Raw genomic sequence first — 27,238 nt, forward strand, 5'->3', positions numbered from 1 at the left:
TACAAACATCAATGATGGAATTGTTTTCAATTGGAATAACATGTGTGAGATCTTTAAGTGGATGATCCTCCTTAACCTTTAACTTTTCAACAACCGCCAAATATTCAATGTCTTTATTTTTGAATGCCTTTAAAAAATACTTGATGTATCCATACGATAGCCCGTTTCTCCCAGAGTAGAAAATTGTGTATGTATTTCTCTTTGTTACCCTTGAATAGGCTTTTGACTGGATTATTTTTCCATGCATATACAATCTTTTGAATAGTTTCATGCTAGTGATAGAAGGATAAATGTGTTCTATGATCGATCTATCTGCAAAAACAGGACCAGGGTCTGAAAATTTTCCAACTGTATTAATTCCAGGTGCAATTATATCACCAGTACCTTTAACTAGCTGGTGACAGTCTACAGTCATTTTTGAGTATAACGTGTATCCAATTTTCCCAGGAACTAAAGCTCTTGCAATTTCTGGAATTCTATGCTGAATAATAGTATTGGTAACTATCTGCATATCAACACTTTGTGTTCCGTAGAACAAATTTTTATAGTCACCATTGTAATCCTCGTACCAAAACGAGGATTGAGCCCAAAGAGGACCTAATTGTTTTACGGTATATGTCATGTGGAGTAAATTATGTACATTGTATGTGTTGTATCTCTCACCGTAGAGCCGTTCGATTTTCATGCAAAAGAGCTTCAGAAAATTTGAGCTTTTATTCAAATCATCTTGACTTATGGATTCTTGTAGTAGCAAATATATAGCTTTCACGAGTAAGCAGTAATGATTAAAGTATTCAGTTGGCAAGTAATCAATTAGTATTGGGGCTGAATAGAATAGCAAGAATGTTCTGTATTCAGATGCCTTCCACTGTTTAAGATCTTCTTCTATATTTCTTGGTATTCTACTGATAGTATTAGGCAGTTTCAATGATTTTATGGCATTATCGACCCCTTTAACTTTGTCACCAATATACCAGTTTTCTAGTTTGTATTTATTTTTGAACCATAGCTTGATTAACATTTTAACAACACCAAGCAGGGTGTTGTGCAGATAATCAAGTCCTAGACCATTAATAATATCAAATCTTGGAATCATCATAGGCCAGCAAATACCTTTGACACCAAACAATTTCGACTCCTTCCCAGATTTTATGGTCTAGATATCAATAAAAATATATCATTTTTTAAAAAGCTGTAAAGAAACTGATGAGTGGTAATATTGACAAAATCAAATCAGATGCCTTCACTGAAAACACTTTTATTAGAACAGTGTCTATAAAATACCAGGGTAAAAATTGACTGAGCCCTAAAAATACCTAAATAATATTTCCAAGAAGAGACCACTCAAAAAAGAGCTGTCTAGTATATCTTTCATATAATTCACACATTACAAGAATGAGAAAACATACCTCAGCTTGTGCCTTTACAGCATGTTCTTTTGTACTTTCATGGGTTCTAAGTTTAGCATGGCCAGTTTTAGAATCAAAATTGAATGGGAAAGCATGTGTATGTCCTCTCAACCCAACCTTTACGGTCTTTCCTGGTTCCAAACAATAAGGACACCCGTATTCGCCATTGAATTGTACTAAGTTTTGAAATTGCGATTTCGCTGGAGCATCAAAAACGCCAGAGAGAAGATTGACTTTCACTAATTTCTCACCATTACTTGTCTTTAGAGCTTTGCCTAAAAATCGAAACTTTTCATATTCAAAAGAACCCAATATAATTAGGAATTCCGTAATAGGAAGTATACGAGTCCAAGGTAAACATCCAGATCTACAGTGGCTGACATCAATGCGGTATTAAATCGACTTTTACTAATTCGATTCCAGTATTAAAGGTGTCTTTAGCAAAAGTAAAAAGCTTTAAGAAAATTTCCATTAATAAGAATCCTTTTGCCAAGTACTTATTTCAACAAATTTGATAAAAAAATACTTCATGTGTTACCTTCTTTTCCAAAGTCTGTTATTTCTTTAGCAAAGGGTGTTAAGAAGGTTTTGAAATCTGGTTTTTTCTTGTTAAACCACAAACCTGCAAACAGACGAAACTTTCGCTGATACCTGAAATAAAAAAGTCAATTTTGTGAGTGAAAAGTGTATCAGTAGTGCAGATACAGTTGGGTTCAGGGTTAAGGGTCATTGTTTGAAATTCTTGAATAATTTAAAAGCAAATGAATTACAGTTGAGCTACCTTTAAAAGCTGAAATGTTGACATTTAAGACTAAAAGTGGAATTCAAATTGAACCATAAAATATGCACAAGTACTCATCATCACTTTGAGAACAATTCATTTACAACTTGGAAATTACATATTGAATGAAACCTATCTTTCTTAAATATATTTGGCAAACCAAAGCTTTCAAGGTCAGCAATTATATATTTACCTCAGAGAGGGACTGAGTTCATTAATGGTGTAATAAATTGGCCAAATCTGTATTGGTGAAGATTTAAAAAGGCTAACACCATCAGTGTTGACTTGGAGTGAGATATGGACTTCTTTTTGTTGTTGTTCCTGTGTTGTTCCATGCAAAAATCCATTTGATGCAAAGTGCTTTTTGTAAACCTGAAGTGCAAGAAAGGGTAAAGTAAAATCAACACAGTAAAGTATTTATGTATAGTACATTTCTTAACCCATTAAGTGGCATCCTATGAGAGCATCCAATTTGTTTGGTCCTGTACCAAAACCTAGCAGGGCTACAACCAAAGTCTTGCTATTATATTTTCTGTTTTGCAAAACTAAATCCAAAAAATATCAAAAGTTTTTGACCTTGCAAAAATGAATCATAATATCATACTGCCACTGAATTTTTTCAGGTCAAATTTTACCTTAAGGGAAAAAATTTTTGGGAAGGAAAATAAATTTTTATGAATTTGGTGACTTGCCTGAAAAATTTTCTTTCCGCTAAGATTAAATATTTTGGTCATTCGTCAAAATTAATTTTTTTTGGTTTTAATTTTGATTTTGATTTCTCTTAAAAACAAAAAGGCAAAATCTACCTCTCCATCTATTATATCTTCAATACTAGACTTGCTTGTTTTCCTTCTGTTTATGGGATATTTCAATTTTTCAAGGAAACCATCATCTACAAAATAAATATATAATGCTGCAATCATTTGCTAAAAAGTGCACACAATATCTGTATTTTAGTATAAAGAATTGAAAGTATTTTGTACTCTAATTGAGAAAAGAATGACTGTGCAAAAAACTGTACAAAAAATTGACTTACACAAGAATAATGATTGTAGGTTTTCAAGTAGTGGGATGACCACAAAGTAGCTGTTATTCTTAGAACCATTCTGACAAACAGTGCAATCAACACTTTCAGTACCAACATATGATAAACAACCATTACAGAAGTAATGCAAGGTAATGACACCACGAGCTTTTGTAAACGACTTTCGAATGAATTTTATGGATGCTTTGAAGACGTTATCAGAGACCATATGGATTTCAATCAATGATAACAGATCAACAAGAGTCACACCAGATATGTGATGCCTGAAACAAAAAAAATTATTGTGACAAAGAGATGTATTGCGCGACGCTAGTTTTTCGCTCAAAATTTTCTTAGAATTTCATTGAACAAGTTATTTCTTTTAAGGCCCTTCTACACTTCTGAATGTTTCATAAATTGGGAATTTGAATGTTTTCAACGAATTTGTGTAACAATCTTATATACTATTTCAGTAAGTCCGAGCTTGTCCCACCCGATGGGATAGATATTGGTTGGATGGCCCGTGAAAATGGCCTGTGGGCGGCCACCAACACGCCCCCGGAATATTCCTTTAGGCGAACGCGACGGTCTATTGAATAACTAATTCCACCAGCATAAATCACTTACCCCAAGACGTTTGGGCCGGAAATCATTTGTTCCGTATTACGGAAAATTAAAACCTAAATTTGTATAAATACTTTATAGCATGCCGCGCGGGAAAATTTGCAACATTACCGTGTGCTACTCAGAGAGAGTTGTTAGCGTGCCAATTTGAACAAAACTTATCTGTAGGTAATATCCAATTTCCCGCTGGTTTCACTTGCATCCACTGAAGCTTGGAGGTATGGTAATTTATGCTGGCGGAATTAGTTATTCAGTAGACCGTTTGCCTAAAGGACTATATAAATAAAGGGAGGTCAGTCGAAATTTCAAACTTATTTTTCAGATCCAAAGCCTATGCCTAGACCCTAATAATAAAAAAATTTGGTGGCAAGATATAAATTGAACTAATCGAACTCCAATCGAACTTCATCGATCTTAATCGAACAGTCATCGAACTGTACGAAAGTTTTCCCGGTTCGATAGGTGTTCAATTGGGTTCGGTAATCAAACAGTTCGATATAATAATACCGCCTGGCCTGGCATACAAGATAGCCGTATATGTATAAAAGTTGCGAAGCGATTGAGGCAGGTCACTAAATTCGCAAGTTGCAAGCAAAATTTTAAATCATTCGCAAGAGAAGTAAATAGTCTTGATAAGTATATTTCGAAATCTTCCACCCCTTTAGTTTTTTGTTGCTTCTTTATCCGAAAAATTAGTAAAAACCATAGCAAAGAAGAGAAGGGGGTGGGCGTTTTGCTTGGGTGGATATTAGACCCACCCTGTGTGTCTAAGGGTGGATCATTAACTTCAAAAATTTCAAAAAATCACGAAAATTTGTTTTAAAATAACGAAACAATCACAGGACTAATTTCGAAAAACACAGCCTGTCACTCGATTTCAATTACTACTTAAAGGAACTTCTCAAAAAATTTCGGCACTAATTGTGAGTATGTAAGTAATTATTTCTTTCGGAAAGACGTTTATTCAAGGAGGTGTTTATAAATAGGGGGTGGTTAAGTAGGGGAGCAAGAGCTTTGTTTGAACGATTGCAGTTCTGTACTCCAGATTGAATAAAAGCAGAATGATTCCAGTTAGAACATCTTGTCTTAAGAATTAATAATCATTCTGAACAATAGTTAAAATACAAATAATATTCAATTGTCTGATTATAAATTAAATTTACGCGCCTCCAGAGTATATGAAGGGTATACGGCTCTATAAAAAAGTGTCGATTTCCAGTAGTCTCCACAGGAATTACGCGTGTATTTCGTGAAGAGTTTTCGACATCCAGTTATAAATCAAGTTATTTAATTTTCGATGCTCTTTCTCGTCATAAGGGCGAAACAATCTAGATTTTGAACACCAAGGGTGAAACGTAACTGAAATGAAAGAAATAAAAGTTACATTACAGACAAAAATGCCAGCACTTCCTTGAATTAAGAAATAATTAATAAATTGGAATGAAAAAAAATACACATCTACATTCTAAAAGAAGATCCACATTGATTATTTTATCACTGCACTAATATTTCCTTTTAACAGCGTAGTCAGCAGCCATCTGTCATACTAGCAAAATATAAAGGTATGTGATCGGTCTACACGTTTTTTTATAGGAATAACTTTTATCAGAATATCAGGGTGAGATTTCGGAGGTTTCGAACAATAGGCCTATTATTTAGAACGATAGAAAAATGAGAATAACACTCACCCTCAGCCAATTAACACTATAATTATAGAAAAGCGTGTATTTACCTCTCTTTTAGGTCTTGTTGATGTATCATACAGCCAAAATAACATAGGTTACCAGTCGGAAGTAGTTGTTACGTTAAACATTTTTGATCTTTAAAGACGCCACTGTCATATAAAAATGCGATACTGAAATGAGAAATCGAGATTTTACATTATAGCACTCATGAAAACTTTTCCTTGTATTCCTAAAGACAAAGAAAAAAACGTGCAGTTCAGACAGAGATCTCATTTTTACTAGCTACAAAGTTTAAAAGGGCTCTATAAAGTAGATATGTGTCAGTAATCAAAATTTACCACTCTTTACACCCATGTGCATGAATAACTTTTCTTATCTTGCCATGTGAGTCAATCTTTTTTCCTTGTGTCATGCCATGTACCACCGACATTTCTGTAACGAATAAGTAAAGTATGAACATTCGACTCTTGTTATGTCGTACCTCGAGATGTTAAATGCCTTTAAAGATAAATTCAGTCTCACATGATTTTGCCTACAGATCAAATTTTCTATGGCTCAAACGGTTACTAAATCCTTTTTTTTCTCAGTATTACAAGGTGAAAGGATATTTCATACCTTTTAAAATTTTGTTTCGTGACGTTAGAAAGAATCATCTCAATAAATTATATTATTTGCTATAATATAGAAAAAAAATTAACCTTCTGTGTTAGGAGTATCACCATGATGGTAAATAACTGCTTGCAAGTTTAGATTCCCTAGCAATGTATTTTCAAAATAAGTTTCAATATTCAAGTTGGGAACTAATTTTCTTGAAGTGTTTGAAGCATGATCATAGCAAAATATTTTTAGTGAGACAATCAAATATTCAGATATGTTGATAATAGTTTTACTTTTTGTGGCCTGTGTGTGGAATGGGCAATTTGCACAATCATACAAGTCATGGAGCAATTCTCCATGTGGATCGTTTACTAGTCTCGAAATTTCATTTTTTATAGAATAATGATTGAAACGATTAGGAAACTCAATATGGCACATAGTCTCAAATAAAGTTTTCTCTGACGCATTATAACATGTTTGACATAATATAGACTCTAAGCTAGATATGGTAAACACAGATTCTTCTGTGCGGAACTTAGATTTAAGTCATAAATTTGGTACAGCATATATATTAGACATTCTTGAGCATCAAACTGTTGAAAACGACTGTGATCATATTCTGCCCCAAAATGAAAAGAGGGAATCAGGTGGTATGTTTCAATTGGTATGTTTGATGATGTCATGGCAATAAACAATTCTCTAATCCTTGTCTTTCCTGAGTTATTACTGTTAATGTCAAATTCATAAACAAATTCACGAAAAGTCTTGAGAGAATATAATGCTTGAATAACAGAATTAAAAAAGCAGACATTTTGGCCCAAATTTCTTAGCCCTAGTGGGGAAAGTCGTGATCGTCGTGACATTTTTTTGCGAACACGATCGATGGATTGGTATTGGATAATTTATAGCGCAGTGTGGGACTCTTGTGTTACAGTATTAATATTTTAAACGTTATCAATATCGTTGATAAATGATTTGATATTATTATTCCTAACAATTTGAATTTCCTTCGCAAAAATTAAGTGAAACTTTTAAAAGGTCTATAAAGAACGGAGTGAAACCCTAATTCAATATGTTTCCTTCCTACAAAGCAGTGAAACTAAGTGAGGAAAAAGTCAACAAAATGTACTTCCCTATACACAGCTATAGATAATGCTGATGATGGTAACATAAAAGTTGTGTTACTTGTCTTGTGTGTAGGTGGTGTTATAAATCCAAAACTATAAATGGTGAATGAACCTGAAGATATGATTTTTCCAAGTGATAACTGCAACACCAATAACAAAGACAGCAGAGCAATAAATTTACTAATATGCAGAATTTTCAGTTTGAGCTTCGAGGTCGATGAAAGTCTTCCAGGAAATTCTTGAATGCAAAAAATTCAAAATGGATATACACAAAGATCGAAACCATGACAACGAAAATATCATAACCAATCAGCTGTCTGATCTAGTGGGGGCGGGAGGAAATGTACGGGAACGATGGAATATCTATTATGGAAATTGCCCTGACTCGGAGATTTTCGGCGCCGTAGAGTGGTTCCTTTTTTGGACGAAACTATCCTAAATACAATCTACCAAACCGATATTGAAAAGCCTCCTACCTGGATGAAAACAACAGGGATGTGAATAATAATCCACATTTAACAGATGGGAACTAAATTTTTGTTTTCGTCTTGCGCTCCCCTGGGTATATAGAATTTAAAGGTACATGCACACTATAGCAAAACTGCTTCGCTCATGTATATGAAAGCTAGAAAACTGAAAAGTTTTCCGCCGTCGGCCCAAACCATGGTTGCACCTCCTGCTACCTCCTCAAGAACAATTTAACTTCCTGCCAGCATGCATTTTGGCTTTTTTGAGAGTTGCAGACCTTTTTTGAAGCAAGAGTAAAAAGTCGGTGTCGGTGAAGAGGATAAATTTTGTCAGTTTATCGGTGAAAGAGCTATTTTTGCGCGGTTTATCGGTTTTTGGAAGTCCCGTACGCCCCCCTTTAGGCCTGGGTCACATATAAGTTGTGTTCGTTTGTTCAGGCGGCAAGAATCATCAAGCGCGCAAAAAGCATTTGTAGAGGGAGGTGCCCAGTGTGCGAACGCCAAACTTATTTTTCACTTTTTTCACTTTTGGTTTTTACACAAATCCTTTTTTATCATCTCTTAAGACAAGCTTGAGTCCTTCTTTCAGTTTGTTATCATTTTATTTGAAAGCTTCTTCTTGGAATAATAAGTCATTGAAGGGAGCGTTGCAACGTCTTCACTTTGAAAATTGTGTTCGGATCGTTCGCACATTGGACCCTGTTTTTAAATCAATACAGGTGGTATGTTCTTGTTGATTTTGAATTAATGAACATGTTTCAATCAATGAAATTTTGTACGATAGAAGATAACAGGTTAAAGAAAAGAGAAAAGTCATTTTTAGAACTCCTCACGCATGGATTTGCCTATAAAAAACATTTCTTCTTGCGATCAGCAATGTTTACAAAAATCCCGAATTTCGTGATTTTTTTACTTGGCCTCGTTCAAAATTTGTTTGTTTCTTGTTCTAGTGCTCCGTTTATTTTAATTTTTGGACAGATTTCAAGGGATGGTCTGAGGATTCTGCTGCACAAAGAAAATTCTATATAAGTTTGTTTTTGGTTGTTTTTTTCAAGTCAAAAGACGTTTGTTCGCACACTGGGGCCGTTCGGTCACTGGTAACTCGACTCTATAGCACTTTTTAGCGCAAAAAATTGCAGATAGATGTCTTCTTAAAAATACTCGATGATCGAAACGCTGGCTACGCTGAATCAACAAAATTCTTTGAATAATATCGCTAAAAAATCCGACATAATTACCGACTTCCCGACTGAAAAGTGTCGGATTTTTTTGACAAAAAGTGGGTCGGGCGGACGCGAACACAAGTTATTTGTGACCCTATTCTTGTAGCGAGAATGGCGATGGGCCTTCGGGCCTGATGTTACTTGAATATATGAAAGCTGATTGGGTGAATTGCAACGGTGCATATCATGAATACAGTGATATCAGCTTATACAACGAGTGGTTATCGATGTCCTAAATCCGACAGCCCTGCCTAAATCCGACAGCCCTGCCTAAATCCGACAAGTTTCTTTCAAAGTTGCAAACTAAGACCAATGGAATTTAATGATATGTTTACCGTAATGACGATCTTCAGAATTTGATGCGGCCAAGTTTTCATTATTCATTACCTTACACTACTGGACCAAAAAGTCTTTGTTTTGATCACAATCAACATTTTTTCTTAGTAGTCAATACATATTATTGACAGTCAACACTCTTTTATTGACTGCCAATGCTTATTGTTGCTTGCAAAAAGTGACTCAAGTAATTATACAATAGAGCGCCACGTTTATGAAGGGATAATAATTACTTCTAGCTGTCTATCTTTGATCAGCCTTGTTCTGTTCAGTAAAATTGATCGTCAAAAAATTAGATTTATTTTGATAGCACATGACCATTACTTGGGATAAATTTTTGCGGGGATTAAATTTTGCGGTTAAGCCTATCTGAGTATTTCGTGGGGATCTATTCTTGCGGTTGACAAGTTTTCAAATATTTCGAAGTTCATGTGAATGAACTTTATTGTTTCACTTATTGTTCTAGATAAGCGTTCAGAAGCTAACAAGCGTGAACGTGAACTTGTTCCTGTTGCTACGCCTCAACCCCAGTCTGTGCTTCCAGCTAAAAGAGTTCGTAAGAAGAAACATTTTGATAGTGATGATTATACCAGCGATGAAGAAGGGGAACAGCAGAAGAAGAAAATAAAGGCGACTGATAAAGACCCGGTGGCAAAAGATAAAGAACTGGAGACCAAGGATAAAGAGCAGCAGAGAGAGCAGAAGAAGAAGGATAGAGAGCAGAAGAAGAAAGAGAACGAACAGAAGAAAATACAAAGTGAGGAAAAGAAGAAAGAAAAAGAGAACTTGAGGATTGAAAAGGAGAAGCAAAAGGAGGAGAAAGAGAAAGAAAAGCAACAAAAAGAGAAAAAGAAACGAGAAAAAGAAGAAATTTTGAAAAGAAAAGAGGAAATGTTTTTTATCAATAACTTTTCTGAAAACGACAGCAGCCTCCAGGAAGAAATTTTATCTACAACAACAGGATCACAATCCTCCACTGATGAATCATCATCAAAAACAAATGAGTCTATTGAGTTTGACATTGACAATGAGGAACAAACATTTATGGAAAGAACACAATCAACTCCCAATCCTTCAAAAAAGAAACAGCAAACCTTGCCCCCGCCAAATTTGACACCCACTGCAATGGAAAGAACACAATCAACTCCGAATCCTTCAAAAAAGAAACAGCAAACCTTGCCCCCACCAAATTCGACGCCCACTACAACAAAGGCCAAGTCTATAAGCTCCCCATCTTCAAAACAGAAACAAAACACAACCGATACTGAAGATGAACCAATAAGTCCCAGAAAAAGATTAATTAAGCATCAATCAATCCCTGGAAGCAAGAGTAAAAGTCCTTACTTCAAACCAAAGCAGTGTTACTTCTGTGGCTTGAAAGAAAAGAAAATTACCGATCTGAAAAGTGAAGTTGAAATTCTAGAGGAAGAAAATCGGCGTCTCCAACAGATAATCGACAATGGTAATTATGTAGGTATGTAGACAAGAGTGTAAATAGAATGTAAATGAATAGACACTTTTACAAGAATGATGTGAAGGGTGAAAACCTTTTAATAACTCAGAACAACATTTGCCTGTCAATGAATTGGATTTGATTTTTGTAACTGTTTGCGGATTTGGAATTTGTTATTTATCTGAAGGGAGAAAAATTTTCTGACCCGGCCGGTTTCTGGAAATACACTTTTTTATTTTCGCCTTATGGCAAATTACCTATTTTTTCTCTTAACGAAAAATAAGATAGAATGTAAATTTTTATAAAACAAGATTAGTTTTGGTTGTAGTAGAAAAGGGACATTTATATGGGACACTCTGTAATTTAAGCTTGATTCTACAAACTCCCTAAGCATAACTGAGCCTGTCTCCCAAAAAAAGCTTACAAAAAACATGTATTAGAGATCAGAGAGTGTTTTAGCCCTAAATTTATATGAGAGATTGATTGAGAAATCTTTTCATTACAGATTTGTCGGTTCGACCTGACTCAGGGATCCTGCCGCACAAAATTGCTGCAAAGTATGAGGTGTGTATATTGTTGATATATATTTCTTGACAAGAATACCCTCCATGGTATACCTATGTCAGTTTGATTGCCCGATTAGAACAACACAGAAATCTCCAGAATGAGTTTGACATTTTGATAAGATCAATATAATTTGTATGTAAAACTATATCTGTATTGATTATGAATATAATTTACTCTCAACAGATTATAATCTAGTCTTCAACATGAAATCTGGTTGGATAAAGGCTCCTTTTAGTCAGTCAAGCACCCTCTCCATTAGGGCATTTTATTGATCCCAGTGACCATAACGCTTATTTGTAGCTCTGAATCATGTATTTTCAATGTAAACAATTTTTTCGAAATTTTCTTAAATTTTAGATGGAAAAGCTGGTCAAAGGATACGACGTTTATGTAACTCAAGAAGAATTCAAGATCCTCTCTGTAAAGAAGACTGGAACTGGGGCAGTCAACTTTTTGTTGTCTCTTTTCTACAAGCACGAGGAGCTCCTGGAGATGAATCTTGAGGGGAGGAATGGCAAAAAAAGAGTGCATCCTGACATTTTATCTGCTATGACAAGTAAGTTTAATTATGACAGAAAAAAAAATTGTAAAAGAAAAAGTTAACAAAAAATATTCAATCTTATAAATGATCCTACCACGATTTATTAAATTATTCCTGTAAGAAATAAATGTAATGGAGCTGATTTTTGGTTTGGCAGCTTCAAATATATCCTGAATTTATAATTTTGAGCTGTCATATGGGTACCACCAAAATATAGTGACATGTTTGTCTGTGCACATGAAGGATCTTTTTTGAACTGTGACTCTCACTAACTGTAACTCTAACTAACTTCTATTTATTTTCCAGCTTATGGTTTGGGAGATCGATTTAAAGAAAGTGATGCAAAATTGCGAGTTTCGTTAAGGAACAAAATCGAACAAATTAAGTCCAGAGATAAAAAGGAAAAATCAAAATGAAGTGAAAACTCTAAAACTGTATGGTATGGTTATCAGCTCCTGCCTTAAATTTTCATTTACTTTTGGACGGTTATTTTCTGAAATGATGTTCCACTTGTGTGACAGTATGGTCACCGTTCAGACTTTCAGCTTTCATTTCACGCTTCATTTGTACGTCCTCTTCTTGCCTATTTCTAAAGTTTTATTTTATTTTTACTTACCAAAGACGTGTAGATAATAAAAAAGAAATTCAAATATATTCTTATTTAAAAATGATGTATGAATTAATTCCTTGATTTCAACAATTATTGACTTTTTAAAGACTCAGCGTAGTTTTTTTAATAAAAACATATTGGCGGGAAATGATTTGTAATTTCTTGCAGACATCTAGTGTTCTACAAAATCCAGAAATCATCTTGAATATATTGAAAATACTGACTCTCTTCTTATTGTACATGGAATCTTTGTATTTGTCTTAGAGTTATTTTATTTGGATAGCCCAGTAATCTAGGACTTTTAGACATGGTCTTTTGGTTGTTTTCACGGGGTCCACGGCTTGGCAGCTCTGCTTATCTATGAACTGAACAGAACTTGGGAAGGAGAGGGGATTCAAGTCTAGAACCCTGGGTTGTGGCAAGCAATGACACCTTAGACCACTTGGTCATATCTTTTCCCTTTATTGAACTATAGCAATAGTATACAGTCTAAATGCTCTATATTTTCTTCATAGCAATAATTGAAAAATGTCAAATTAATATATGAAGTGATAATATCGGTTGATCAGTTGATATGGATATGATGATATGATTGATTTGGAATTGGAAGTGTTTGAAATGGTTGCCCAAATTGTATTGTAAGCATGTTTTACACTTACGTTATGTTTACATTATTAGGGGTGAATTTTTTTGTGACAAAGTGTGTCAATTTTAAATTACATCCTCCTATTTTATAAGGCCACATCAAGAAATTGTTTTGTTCCCGTAGCAGCTAGCTTAAAAATCCACCCCCAATTTAAAGGAAAACGTTCAGAATTTTGATTTCCTGGATTTTTTTCTGCATCTCCGAATCAGGGTGGGAGACTGGAACCAGAAAATTTTTTGATGTCTGCCTAATGAAAAGCTAGAAGATTTTTAGTTGTTCTCATAGTTCGTTTCCATGCTTGACGCAAATGAGAAAAAAATTGGGTCCAAATGTGTTGGTCAACACTCTAAAATCAGTTGTACAGGGCACTAACAATGATGATTTCAGTCCTTTGAAGCCCAGACGTTTCCTTAGGGCTAGTTTATGGCTATTTTTGCAATCCGTTTTGACACCCGCCCACCCTCTGTTTTAGTAGCAGCCTGAGAAAATATTTTTTTCACATTTTAAGTATATTTAAAGTACAGTCGATATATACTTAAAATATACTCCCATGATGCTTTCTTTAATTTTGATTGAAATTGTCGCAAATATTAAAAAGTCAGATAAAGTATACTTAAAGTATATTACCAAAACCACAATTTTGAATTTCCTAAAATGGTGACTCAAATATACTTTAAGTATACTTTTGAGGTGCAAAATAACACACAAGGTAAGTACATCTCCAAAGTACATTATCAGTATGTTAGGAATACAAATGAAGTATACTCAAAAAGTATTTCAGTCATACTTATTTTATACTTCAGGAGTATATTTTTTGTATTGAATGAGTATACTTAATATATACTCTACTTTGGTAAGGGTTGTCGGCACTTTTTGTATACCACCTTAATTGTGGGAATGGAAGGTGTATACAAAAAACTCATCAAATCTATACACTAAGATAAAAAACCTATTCTTGGATAAACGGTCAGCTAGAAAAAAATTCTATTGTTCTCTTCATGCTCTCAGATTTTATATCTGGTGGTAAGGAGTGAAAATAGAAATTTAACACTTTACCCACTACTTTTTTAAAAGAGAAAGGGTCCATTCAAAAAGTACGTACGCTCTGAGGGGGGAGGGGTTGTCCTTTGAAAAGCGTACGAAAGCGTACGTGGAAGAGGGGGTCAATCAAGAAGTGTACGCTTTGTAAATTTTGATTTATGATTCTTGAAATTAATAAATGATTGAAAGAAAAATTTGAATAAAAAATATAAGATTCATTTACATATATATATCAAATATTTACTTAAGAAATTTAAAACTAATTTTTGAGAGTAATAGGTATTATCGTCAGCATGGAAAATATTAGCAATCTGATCGACTAAAAATGTTTACATAAATGCTGTATTTCATGTTTTAAACGTAAAAATACAAAACTGCGTTCAACAAAAGGGGTTTAATAAGCGAGAGATCACATTTTGTACAATTTTTATCCTGAATTCTATTCTCAGAAATGTTTTTGTTAATAGAATAAAAAATAGTCTGCATAGCAGAAGAAATAAATTGTGATTAATGGGTATTGATTTGGACTTTTTTCTATTATTTTTTTTCTGCGCAAAGTTTTAATAACTTTCACATAGAGTCAATGTAGAAATTATTTATCTGAAGACTTAACTCAATGTCTCAATTTATTTCTCCCGCTATCCATAATATCTTCGCTTTACTGAAACCTTATCTCTATATCAGAGAAGTAAAAACTCAATAATAATATTAATAATAATATCTAGATTAAAATCTAGAAACACTGGACTAAATGAATATGCACGGCACCTAAATAATATTTCTTATATGTAAATATAGTGTACCATGGAATATTCATATAATAATTTATTTGAAATGAAAATAAAAAACAAATTTCACAGAAAATATATTTTTGAAATACACAATTGAAAATTCATGGAATATTAATATAATAAATAAATAAATTATTATTTGAAATGAAAAGTAAAAACTAATTCCACAGAAAATATATATTTTTGAAATACACAATTGAAAATCTAGGACTTGAAATTTCATTATATTTTTGCTTTAAAATATAATATACTAAAACCATCACTATGCTAAAACTTTTTCTACTCATAAGTTTGAAAATAATTAGATCCTTGATAAAATAATATATTAAAATGGCACAAAAGTAAAATGTCTTGTAGTCATGAAATATTAATTTAATAAATTTTTTGAAATGAAAAATAAAAACTAATAAATTTATGAAATACACAATTGTTATTTTCTTTTGGACAATGGCTAGTAAAAACGAACAATGATATTTTAACTTGCGTAAGTATAGAGAGAGCATTCTGAAAAAATGAAAAATTCATCAATGGTAACAGGAACACCTTAGAAATGACAAAATATTATATTTTTAAATATTTCCCTGAAGGTAGAGAAAAAAGCAAGAAAATATTACACAAGTGACTATTAAAAACATTACAACTATAATTTCCATTTTTTTATCAAGTTTCTACAATTGGTCACTGTTTTAAAAAGTTTTAGAGCCACACCATCGATATCAACTAATCTTGGCTCCCTTTCGTTGCTTTTATAAAAATCCTTCTCCCATTGCTTGAATAATTTCTCGCTCTCTTCCAAAACCGATTTGATTTTACCACACAAAATCGACTTGATATTCGCACATTTGTCTCCGTAAGATGTTAAATGAGAGCTTTTGAACAGGTCATGGCACTTGTCGAATTCTTTCACCTGTTCAGTCATGCCAAAGATATGGTAGAGGGTTTTGGCAGTGGACGATTTCAACAAATACGATAAATCAGGTTTTTCTGTAGTTCCTGAAGCTAATTAATGATAATAAAACTTTTAAGGATGTGATCTTTGACCCTAGAACTTTTAGTATGTGTAAAAGCACCTGTTTCTTCATCACCCTTACATTCAGCTGCTAGATAGTAGACCCCTTATTGAGGAAAAGCAATGGAAAACTTAAAGACGTGATCCAAGTTTGATGCAGTTAGTGTTTTAAGTGTGAAAAGATTATACCTCCTTGGAAAGTATCAGGTTGATGAGTTTCCTCTAGCTCCAAATCCACTTCATCGTCATCGTCTAAAATGTGAAACAGGGATGTAAATCAATTTTCTTTACTCATTACAAAGGTTTTTCATTAAAATTCTAGAGATTCCACATTTAACTACTACCGTTTTTATTATGTGAAAGTAAAATGACTTTAGGTGGCTAAAATCTTCTTTCTTTCGTTATAAGGTAGATTCAAAAGATTTTCTTATAAAAAAACAATCGGATAATGCTTGGGTACCTTCAGGTTCAATGTCGTCGTTTCTCGGCTCAGAAACGTGGTCGTTTCTCGGCTCAGAAACGTGATGTTGTTCTGTATCATTATCTGAAATCAAAAGAAAATAATACGCTTAGTTTCTTTACTTAAGAACTTTAAAATGGGTTTAAAATCTGTTGATTTCTGAAATCTGAGGCTCAGATTGTTCTTAATTTGTTCTTAGGTTTTGGCCAAATTTCAGTCTCGTGTTCTTATAAAAGTGTTCTTATAAAAAAGCGTGTATTCACCATAATATAAATAATATAAGTTTAAAAAAAGTTAACCATTCAATTTTGAACACTATGTAGGTGAAAATTGTGTGCTTTTGATAGTATATTTACGATTAAGATTTATTTTTATAAGATTATTTGTGAAACTAAGCATACCTTTAACAGGCTCGATATCAGAAATAGGGCTTTCATCAGAAATCTCTTGTGGTTCTCCATTATTATCTGAAAAACAATTTAAGAAAGGTCTTTTACAGTTTATTGCTATGGGTTTATTGTTTTAGACACCCCTGTCTCAGTGCCCCGGTAGAACTTTTTCAGTCAGTGGGGATGAAAATTTCTATCAAAATGCTAATGGGGATAAAAAATGTATTGTTTCCAGCTCGAAAATTCCAGTGGGGATGGTTTTGGAGTGCAATTTTTTACATTCAGTTTTCAATGGGGATAAAATAATAGAGCAATTTCGCAGTGGGGTTGAAATTGTAGGATATTTTTTCCACCGGGGACGATTTTTGGCCTATTTTTCCACCGGGGTGGGGGGTCCACCGGGTCTGTGACACAGGGGTGTATTTAGTTATAGTATTGTTTTAGTTTAAGTAAACGTACCCTCCCCCTCGCTTATAAATTTTTGGAAAAATATTTTTGAAATTTCCTTCTTTTGTCTTAATTCTTCTTTCTGTACTAGCCTCCTTCTCCTGCTTAGCCCCCGTGTCTATTATGCATTCGAGAGTATGCAAAAACAAAACTAAACTCAAAAAGTGAAATTGTTACCTAATTCAATTTCGAGTAAACCTTTAATGACATTCCTATCCAAACATTCTTTCTAACGCGTTTCAACAATTGCTATCGAAGTTAACAAATTGTGAGTTTCGAATGACATAATTTCAGGACCTTCAACTCGGAAATCAGGCTCATCGTCACCATCAAAGAATTCTATCCAACCTCCTTCTCTTTTCCACCAGACATTTTCACCTGGCAACATGTAATCAGCCAGTCTTCTCAGGTGATACTCTAAACCATCCTCTGATATATGGATTCGAGTGTTTGGGTTTTTCGCTAAAAAATGAATTTAAATACCCAGGTGTTTAACCCTTCATATTCATTTTTTAATGTTGTCTAAGTGTTGCAACTTTTCCGTGTGTAGGCGGGAGGGACGGGAATTATTGAGATATAAATGCATGAATTCCGCCTTTCCAGCAAGCAAAAGTTTGGTCGAATAACTCAATTGCCTTTTATTCGTTAAATGCAAAAACAGAAAAATACTGATTAGTTCCATGCTTACGTAATGCTGCATTAAACTTTGAAATTTTCGATTCAACCATGCTACTATCGTGACAATAGATTTTCTTAAATCTCTTTTCAGCTTGATATCTAGAATAAATGGAGTAATAGTAGTTAAACCATTTGAGTGCCATTTGAGTGCAGAAATTCTAGTGTCACCCCTGAAATTCGAATAAACATATAACTTTTTGTAGTTTTTGGGGGTTGCTAAGCTTTGTTAATACATAATGTTTTTTTTTTTCGGTATTGCTAATGATAATTAATAGTTTTATAAAAGATTAATTTGAAGGTTGAAGTTACCGAACAATTCCAGTGTCTCTGACGGATTGCTGTGTTCTTTGAGATGTGTCTCTAACGATTCCCCGCGTTTGTCCAAAGATTCTCTCCTCAGATTCTGTGTACAAGGACGATGGAGCGATGATTCTGGCATGCTCCGGAAGATGGATTGTTATTGCATGAAAGTATGTGCCGTAAATCTTTTTCAGCTTTGGGTTATCTCCGAAAATTTGGACGCACCGCAAAAAGTGAATGTAAGTAACATTGAAGAGGCGGAGGACTGTTTTCGGTGAGCGTCGGAGTGAAGGAAGGTAGGACAGTCGACCAATTTCTTTCATTGTGTACAAAAGCTCCTCGATTTCCTTTGGTAACCTTTTCATCAGCCCCTGATAGACGGTGATGATTGAGAGCCGATAATCACATCCACGGTAGCTGTCTTTGTGAGTTCCTAAAGCAGCCTTCTTTTGCTGGATGAAAACTACCTTGTTGTCATCTGTTAGGTAATTTGCAGAACTGAATATATCCCAAAGATTTTTGATGTGGCCTTTGAGGTCGTGAAGTGGCTCGATCTGGCTGACTTCATAATCTTGTATGTTCAAAGTGCTTGTAGATTCCAAGGCAGCTCCAAAACACATAGCAGGAATTCTTACGTTGCCTTTTAAATCTTCTTTGAGTTTTCGTTCCAGAAAATCTCTCTTTGGTGCTTTTTTCTCGTTAATGAGAAGACCTCTTTCGAAAACTTCATCAAAAAGCTTTTGAGCCGACAAATTGGCAAATGGATTGACAGCATTTTCGATCCTACCTGCTGGTCCTGAAATAACCTATTATCAAACGAAAATGGATAAATAAGTACTGTGTACACTATGTCAAATTTAGATTTTCTATCCCAGCTGGAACACAACGTTGTTTCAACGTTCATATAACGTTAGATAAACGTTGAAACAATGTTGTGTGTCAGCTGAATGTGAGGATTAATACACGCTTTTTTTATAAGAATAGTGTTTTTTTGGCTGAGGGTAAAGTATTCTTAGGAATTTTCCGAATCTGAGGGTGAGATGTTCTTAAAAACATTATACTTATAATAAACGGAACAACTCATCTCCTGTTAAAAATTATGCTTCCTTTTGATTACTCCCACCCTATATTCTTGTCAATTCGCAAAATGTCACCCTCAACTAAAAAAAGGAAGCGTGTATACAATTAAAAAAGTCCTTTTAAAGATTTTCTTATATCATATAGAAAGGAGGCGCACCCCATGCTGACAAAGCAGAATAAAAAAGATAATTTCTCAAAAATTTTACTAGCACGGTGCCGAAAGTAGTGAGACAGGTGAGACATCATTCGTGTGCACAGACTTGTTAAAAACTATAATTTTTTTGAATCTTTGGATGAAATTGTTTCATTTTATAGCCATATTTGAGCTCACTCAAAGCACTTTCATTTTCAACCCCCAGGAAAAGTGATGACGTCACAAGGGTCAAAATTTTTCTCACCACCCGTTTTGGTTTTTTATGGACCTGATTCATGTGGAGAAAGTTGTTTTTCTTTTGTTTAAAAGTTTTCGCAAATGATAGGTGATACTTAAAATCCTCCTAAATGTAAACTGTATATCTTAACTCGAAATACTTCAAATAAGGACTAAAATGCTTTTTAATCTGATAAGAAGATCATCCTGGCTAAACTGCCGTTACCTAGTGCTAAGTGCTGCTCATAAATTCTGATTCTAATCTCCTCCAGTGGTATCCTTCTACCTTCAATTGTGAATGTCTTTTTGACGAGTTTGCCTTTGATCAAAACTATTTTGGTGAATGTCTTTGGTTCAAAAAGCTCGCCAAGGATATAAGTTCCATTCGCTACAAGTTCTGCCATTTCAGACTTCAGATATTTATATGGTCTGGTCTTAGGCATAGAAACGTCAGTTCCTGTATAGAAAAAAAACAACACAAAAATATTCAGAACAAAATATTATTTACTTTCAAGACTGTGAAGGGGTTAATTTTTGGCAATTTCAGAACTGGGCTACAGTTTCCTTAAATATAAAGCTTTCAAAATATGAACTAATGTATAACAAATTTCAGTCATGTCAGACAATTGTTAGGCTTTTCAGGCTACCAAACAGTATCAGGGATACTGTTACAGACAGACAGACAGACAGACAGATAGACCAATTCTCAGATTACAGCATACTACTTGTACCTGCAATTTTTAAACCAGCACGTCGAACTTGACCTTTTGAATGAGAATTTTTAAACTACGAAAGATCGATACCATTTAGCTCCAAAAGATCCTTCACAACCTGATGTTTGTTATTGACTGTAACACCATAAGTTCGACCCAATTCAGTATATTTTATCTGTTGAAAACAAAAAAAATCATGGTCCACTATTATTCTTCACCTATGGGAGTTAGCAATCCACTCTTCTTAGCAAAGCAAAAGAAACCTTTGGAATGTAATTTTAAAAATTATTCAGAACTATTAGCAGCTAACACCCCTGACGGGTAGGTCCAAAAAGGAAGAACTCATTAAGCCAATTCAAAATATTTTATCAAAACGTTTGCAAATAAAATTGATCAGATACCTCGTAGTTCTCAGGATAGGTTTTAACTTCAGCTAGCAATCCGTTTTTATCAAAATCTAACAAATCAGGATGTGGAGAGTGTCTTTTCTTTTTGACTGTACCTTCAAGTTCTGCCATCTTTCCTAAATTTGTAAAAAGAAAGCTTGCTACACTGCTTTTTGCGCAATGACATTGGTTCTTTTCGCATGACGACGAGGCTACACTGCCCAGAGTTGCCCATCATTAGGAAAATACATTGTGACGTCACTTTTTCAAATGAAAATGAATGAAAATGAATTGTTATCTGCTATAAATCCCAAATAAAATAAAATCATGTGAAAATAATATAAGCGCAATGATACTTTTATTAGTTCTTTCCGTTGCGACCTTGACTGTCTCAAAGTACAATGCACCTCTCTGTTTCTGATACTTTCCCTTAGACATTCTTAAACCAAATGTTGCATCAGTGTCTCTTCCCTTCCATTGGTTTTGGATTGATTTTTTTACCTAAAATAATATTGGACATTAAAATTACATTTTTCAAAAATTGATTCCACAAATTAATTTATTGTTTAGCTGCAAAAAATCTGAAATAAAAAACAAGTGAATTATTGATGCGGCGGACAGAGAGGAAGCAGAAATACTTAATTCTACATATGACAACTTCATTTTACAAATGCAATATAGGAATATACTTACTCGAGTTGTGTATTGTCTTATTTTTTTCTTTTTTTCGGAGGACGTTGCCTTCTTTTGGACGTTTGCTTCGCTTAATTTACACAAAACAGTAGTGAAGTTTTTGCCGTACATTGGTTTAAACTGGTTGTTTACTTCTTGTAACACAGCCTTGGCAGCAACTTTTTCAATGCCAGGAAAAAGTTTTTCTGGTCGGGGTATATTGACTGTTATACAATGAGGAGTAGTCATTATATGAGGTATGGAGATTGTATTTGGAGTGGTGTGAATTAATGGTGGGGTGGCTGCATCAGCTTGTTGTGGTGTTTGTGAAGAAGTGGCAATAGCTGGAGATGGTGTTTCAGGTGCCTTAAAATAAACGATATTACTTCATAATAAACTAATATTAACTTCAAAAAAAAAGGAAGAAGGAATGGGTGTCGCAGTAAGAATAGTTTTCTTTTGCATGCAAGGCGACCATTTGCCGCCATCTTTGATTTGCCTAACTAAATCCAGTTGAATGTGCACGCGCATGTGTTTACCTTAAAATATTGACCTCATAATCGGCCCTTGGGAAAATTGGCCCTACCTCGTCAGGGGGAGTCAGGGTCCAGGATACCAACCCAGGGCCCAAAAACCTGACTTTTCGAGATTCGAAAGTAGTAGACAACACCACCCCCTAAATTGGTATCAATACCAACTTGAAAACCCCAATTTTCTAAAAAAGGGGGGACCCACCCCCTAAATTGGTATGGATACAAACATGAAAATCCTGATTAAATAAACAGACTGTACCCTTATAATCATAAAGGTTGGTGAGTCCAGTCAAAACACAGATTTGATCTGTAGCGTCATGCTTCACTTTACACCTTTACTTTACATCATGGAGAAAGTTTTACAATAAACCAAGGAAAATGTCAAAATTTCCGAGAGATGAATATTTTTGCATACTATCATGTGTAAAATTACTGAAAAATACTCCAAATTCATAACAAAAATATTCAAAATTTTAAACGCATGCGAAGAAAAAGTTCATAATTCACGACAAAAGTTTTCCCCATTTTAAATGCACGTGGAGGAAAAGTTAATAGTTCACGACAAAAGTTTTCCCCATTTTAAACGCATACAAAGGAAAAGTTAGCAGTTCACAACAAAAGTTTTCCACGTTTTAATAGCACGTTGAAGAAAATCTCCAAATTCATGGCAAAAGTATTCCACATTTTGAACGCATGCAAAGGAAAGTCCATAATTCACGACAAAAGTTTTCCACATTTCAATCACAAGCGGAAGATAATTTCAAAGTTTGCGATAAAAGTGTTTGTGTATGAGGTGATTTCCAATTGTCTACATCCACATTCAATGGGATTAGCTAACTTTTTCAGAAGTTAACGTTCTTCGTGTTGGGGCAGAAACAATGAAGGGTGACAAGAAGGCTGTGTTCGTAACACTTGATGTGAATGTGTTCAAACTAAAAGAGAAAAATTTGACTAAGTCTTACAAAATGTCTCTAAGTCTGAAAAGTATAAGTTTGAAAAATATAAGTCTGAAAATATAAGTCTAATTTGAAATTTATATGTCAGTACAAAGATTGATTTGAATATTTGAATTGAAAAATGAAATCTAAGAGTATATGTATAATTTGTATGTCTATGTTGAAAAAATGTAAGTTGAAAATAAAAATCCAAGATGGCCGACCTAAATCCTACAAGTGCATGACTAAGCAAAAAGAAAGCACCCAGGCAAAAATGGAAACAAAAGCAAACACTGAAAAGCAAACTTACCAGCTAGCCTGGGTGTGAATGTTGTGAAATGTGAAATGATGTTGAGTTTGAATTTGAATTATTGAATTTGATGTTCACCCTTCAAGTGTCTCTTGTGAAATGAATAGCAGGTCTGAGAGTGACTCTGCAATTTATGCACTTTGATGTGTAAAATACAGACCAAAAATTTATAATTTAATTATGCAAAAATAAAGCAAAGTTGACTAAATAAATATTGATTTGATGAATAAATTAACATAAATTAACATAAAAATGGCCAAAAGGGACAAAAAACTCCAAATGCAAAAAACAAGACAAAACACAGACCAGACTGAAAAAATGCCAAAAGGCAGGAAACTGAAAAGACCAAAAGAACATGAAACTTAAAACAAACAAAACTGCAGCTGATGCTGTAACACTCCCCCCACAAAAATATTGAATCGAAAAATATATTTGTATTTGAAAAAACAATTTATTTGAATTTTCCCATTGATCATATATTCAAGTTGAACACTTGAAAAGTTCTTTAGATAGATCTAGTTCATCAACACAGTGAATTAATATCAGTGATCTCACAGATCTTGTAGTCAGACGTTTTACATTTTCAGATGAATTTTGGTATTCAACGACAACTTTTCGTATTTTGTCATCACGATCCACTTTCACTTCTTTGATAATCCCATATTGATACGTGGATGAAATGACGGAATCCTGTTTTGTGAACAGAACGATATCACCAGCCTTGACGTGCTTGTTTGAGTTGAACCATTTTGGTTGTTCAATAAGATTTGGAACGTGTGACACTAGCCATGAGTCAAGCCAAGCGTCGTAGATCTTTTGGTTCGATCGGATAATCTTGTCATAATCATTTTCAACAGATAAGGTACCACTTGGGCCACGATTGTTGTTTCGCCCAAGGATTAAGCGGTTGGGTGTTAGCAAGTCTCCCATTTCGAAGTTTCCTTTCACGTTTCGAACAGCTATTGGTGCATCATTAATGGAGTTTGTGAGGATGGCTGCCATTGTCTCCCACTGTATGATTGAAAGTCTTTCGTTGTGCATTGATTTTTCTAAGGATGATCTGACCTCACGAATTTTCCTCTCAACACGGCCATGATGATTATGACCACCAACTGGGCATGTTTCAAAGTTGATTCTTTGATCTCGATGAAGTTGGAATGCGATGTCAACAATGTCGAGTTTCATTGTCTCACAGCCCTTGATGAGCTGACCTCCTTCGTCTGCCAGAAGTTTGTTAGGATATCCAACCTGACAGGAGAAACGTGTGAAGGCTTGCAAAAACGACGTAGTAGAGTAATCCTCCATTACTTTGATGTTAACAGCAGTTGTTGTGGCGCAACAGAATACAACCAGCCATATCTTTACGGTAGTGCGTTTGTGATGTTGCGAGTAGCTTGAAAATGGTCCTGCAAGATCCACTTGTGATATGTAAAATGCAGGTGCGATGATGAGGTTGTCTTGTGAAAGTGGTCCCATTTCCACAGCGATTGTCTTTTTGTTGATATAGCGACAGCGTGGACATGAAGAACGTATGAAGTTGACGAGTGATCTTCCTTCTAAGATGTATGCGGTCTTGAGGACTTCTCGCCAAGTTGTTTCAACACCAGAATGTTTGACGGTGCTATTCCAGTGGATGTCGTTGATTATGCTGACAGCCAATGGTGAGTGTTTATCGATGATTGGCACACAAAATGACGTTGATGTAAGATCTTTCATGGTTGATGTCATTCTACCAGCAACTGTAATTGAGTCTTCTGACAGTAAACGACCAATGTGATGAAGAATACCATCCTTTTCAATTGATATCTTGCCAACCTTTTGTTTGACGAAATGTTTGACCTCTTGAGTAGCCTTCTGAAAGAAATATCTCTCAGCTTGAGATATCTCCTCATTTGTAAGGATTATGTGTGGTTTAATTGAAGAATTGATCTTTGTTTTCCCTTTAGTGCGACAAAGTTTGATGAAACGTAACATTATTGCGAAGACACGCACAACTTTGGTGAAAGAATGGCGATTTGGGTCAACCACATAATTGGAGAACTTGTATCTTTGTTGCGTTTTGTTGAGAAACTCATCAGTGATTAGTTGATTGTGATAGACAGAATGAGTTGAAGGAATCTTGGCTTCACGATTAGCTTGTTCCAATTCCACCTGACTGAGCCTTATTTCTTTGGCGGTTAGTGCTGGGAATTCTGATACTTCTTGCGTCATCCACTGGAATCCATTGATCCACTGGGAGGATTGGTCAACATCGGTCATGGTTGTACACCTTCTTGTTCCGAAGTCAGCGATCATGTTGTTTGATTGGACATATTTCCATGATGTAATGTCTGTTAGTCGGTGAATCTCGTTTACACGGTTGCGGACCCACTGCTTGAGTTGTAGTGAAGTGTTGTTGATCCAGTAGAGGGTGATTTGCGAATCTGTGAACTTGGAAGCTCCAGTATGTGTTGAATGGAATGACTTTCTTACAACTTCACTTGTGTGGGTATTGATGATTGATGCGTACAGTTCCCCTCTTGGTTGAGTATATTCATCTGGTACAAGTAGTGAGCGGGCGAAGATCAATTGACAGGAGTAGTCGCCTTGTTTTCGTTTGAATCGAGCATAGATAGATGAGCATGCTAGATCCTGGCTTGCATCACCAAAATCGAGAGTTGTGATGTCTAGATTAACTGCATCTGGTGGCACAATAGCACGGTTGAATTTGATGGATTTGAGTTCTTGAATCATTTTGAAATGTGATGACCAAAGATGTCTGAGATCGTTGGGTAGAATATCATCCCAATCCATTTTGCGTTTGACGAGAGTGTGGAGGTCCATTTTCAGTGTTGCGGTAATCGGCGTTAGAAGTCCAGAGATGTCAAACACTTCAGATGCTTTTGAGACACACTGTCGACGCGTGAGATTGAGTGGTATTTCTTTGATTTCATTGGGTTTCTTGCCTCGATATTTTCTTGCGAAGTTCAGTTCTTGGATATCTAGGCTGATTTGATCTTCCAATGGATACCATTTGAGACCAGCCACTGATACGGTCTCACCATCAGCTGTTAGTTTGTCATGTGGTTGTTGATTTGAAAAGGTGAATCCTTTTAGTGAAAATCCACCATGATTGACCACCAGTTCTAAGTTGTCGGCTAAGTGGTTGGCTTCTGACTGTGATTGATGACCGGTTATGCAGTCATCCACGTATACATCATCGGTTATGATCTTGTGAACTTCCGGGTACTGGTCTTTGAAAATTTTTGCAGTTTCACGAAGCGCATGCTCCGCCTGGTTCCCACTTGATTTCACGCCATAGATAAGGGTTTTTATGACTTTCTCTTCGGGCGGTTTGTCTGGGTTGAGATTTTCTTCCCACAGATAACGTTGGAGACACCAGTGAGTTTGATCGAGTTGTATGGTGTTATACATTTTAGCAACATCTGTGTGGATACCAACCTTGTGTCCCCTCCACCGCAGGAAAATTTCTAAGAGCTTATTCGTGTTATTCCTTCCTTTTGCAATGATGTCGTTGAGTGAGAAACCATTTCCGGTCTTCATTGAAGCGTCGAACACAATACGGCACGGAGTTGACACTGAGTTCTCCTTCCATACTGCGCGCCATGGAATAAAGTTGTTGATATTGGTGTTTCGAAGTGTACGTTGTACATCTGGGCTGAGGTTTTTTAAATAATCCACGTAGCCAAGAGTTTGAAGTTTTTGCTCTGAGTTGAGGACATCTTCCTTGTCTTTGGAGTACTTTGATAGCCGTCTCAGTTGTTGGTTGTAGATCTGGAGTGCAATCTTTCTATTTGGAGAAAGATATAATGATGGGTCATGTAGAAGTGGTAAAAATGCAGTCGAATTTTGCTTGCAAACATCAACATTGATTGATTCATTGATAACATGTTGTTCAACTTCTTCTTGTACACTCATGACCTCGTCAGTTGTTGAAAGTTCCTTGCAGGATTTACAGCCACGACAGTTGATACATCTGTATTGGAATTCACTTCCAACGTCTTGTGATTGGTTGAAAAGTTCAGACTTCTCTT

General features: G+C 35.0%; 1 protein-coding gene and 2 long non-coding RNA genes across 3 annotated transcripts; 1 reads left to right on the forward strand and 2 right to left on the reverse strand.

Annotated features, from left to right (window-relative positions):
• Window positions 1–5,667: 5,667 nt before the first annotated feature.
• Window positions 5,668–6,186, reverse strand: LOC136808022 (uncharacterized). The gene is made up of 3 exons (XR_010846740.1): window positions 6,139–6,186; window positions 5,862–5,955; window positions 5,668–5,693 (listed from the first exon to the last, which is right to left on the reverse strand). It is a non-coding gene; the product is annotated as an uncharacterized lncRNA (long non-coding RNA).
• Window positions 6,187–7,192: 1,006 nt separating this feature from the next.
• On the forward strand, window positions 7,193–12,250 carry LOC136807885 (DNA ligase 1-like). The gene is made up of 5 exons (XM_067064503.1): window positions 7,193–7,223; window positions 9,740–10,747; window positions 11,232–11,290; window positions 11,651–11,849; window positions 12,141–12,250. Exons 1-5 carry the CDS (start codon window positions 7,193–7,195, stop codon window positions 12,248–12,250), a joined length of 1,407 nt encoding a protein of 468 aa, XP_066920604.1.
• Window positions 12,251–22,861: 10,611 nt separating this feature from the next.
• On the reverse strand, window positions 22,862–23,560 carry LOC136808023 (uncharacterized). The gene is made up of 2 exons (XR_010846741.1): window positions 23,205–23,560; window positions 22,862–22,891 (listed from the first exon to the last, which is right to left on the reverse strand). It is a non-coding gene; the product is annotated as an uncharacterized lncRNA (long non-coding RNA).
• Between the last annotated feature and the right edge of the window lie 3,678 nt (window positions 23,561–27,238).

Source organism: Clytia hemisphaerica, unplaced genomic scaffold (assembly GCF_902728285.1).
Source record: "Clytia hemisphaerica strain Z4C2 unplaced genomic scaffold, Clytia hemisphaerica genome assembly, whole genome shotgun sequence".
NCBI lineage: Eukaryota > Metazoa > Cnidaria > Hydrozoa > Leptothecata > Clytiidae > Clytia > Clytia hemisphaerica.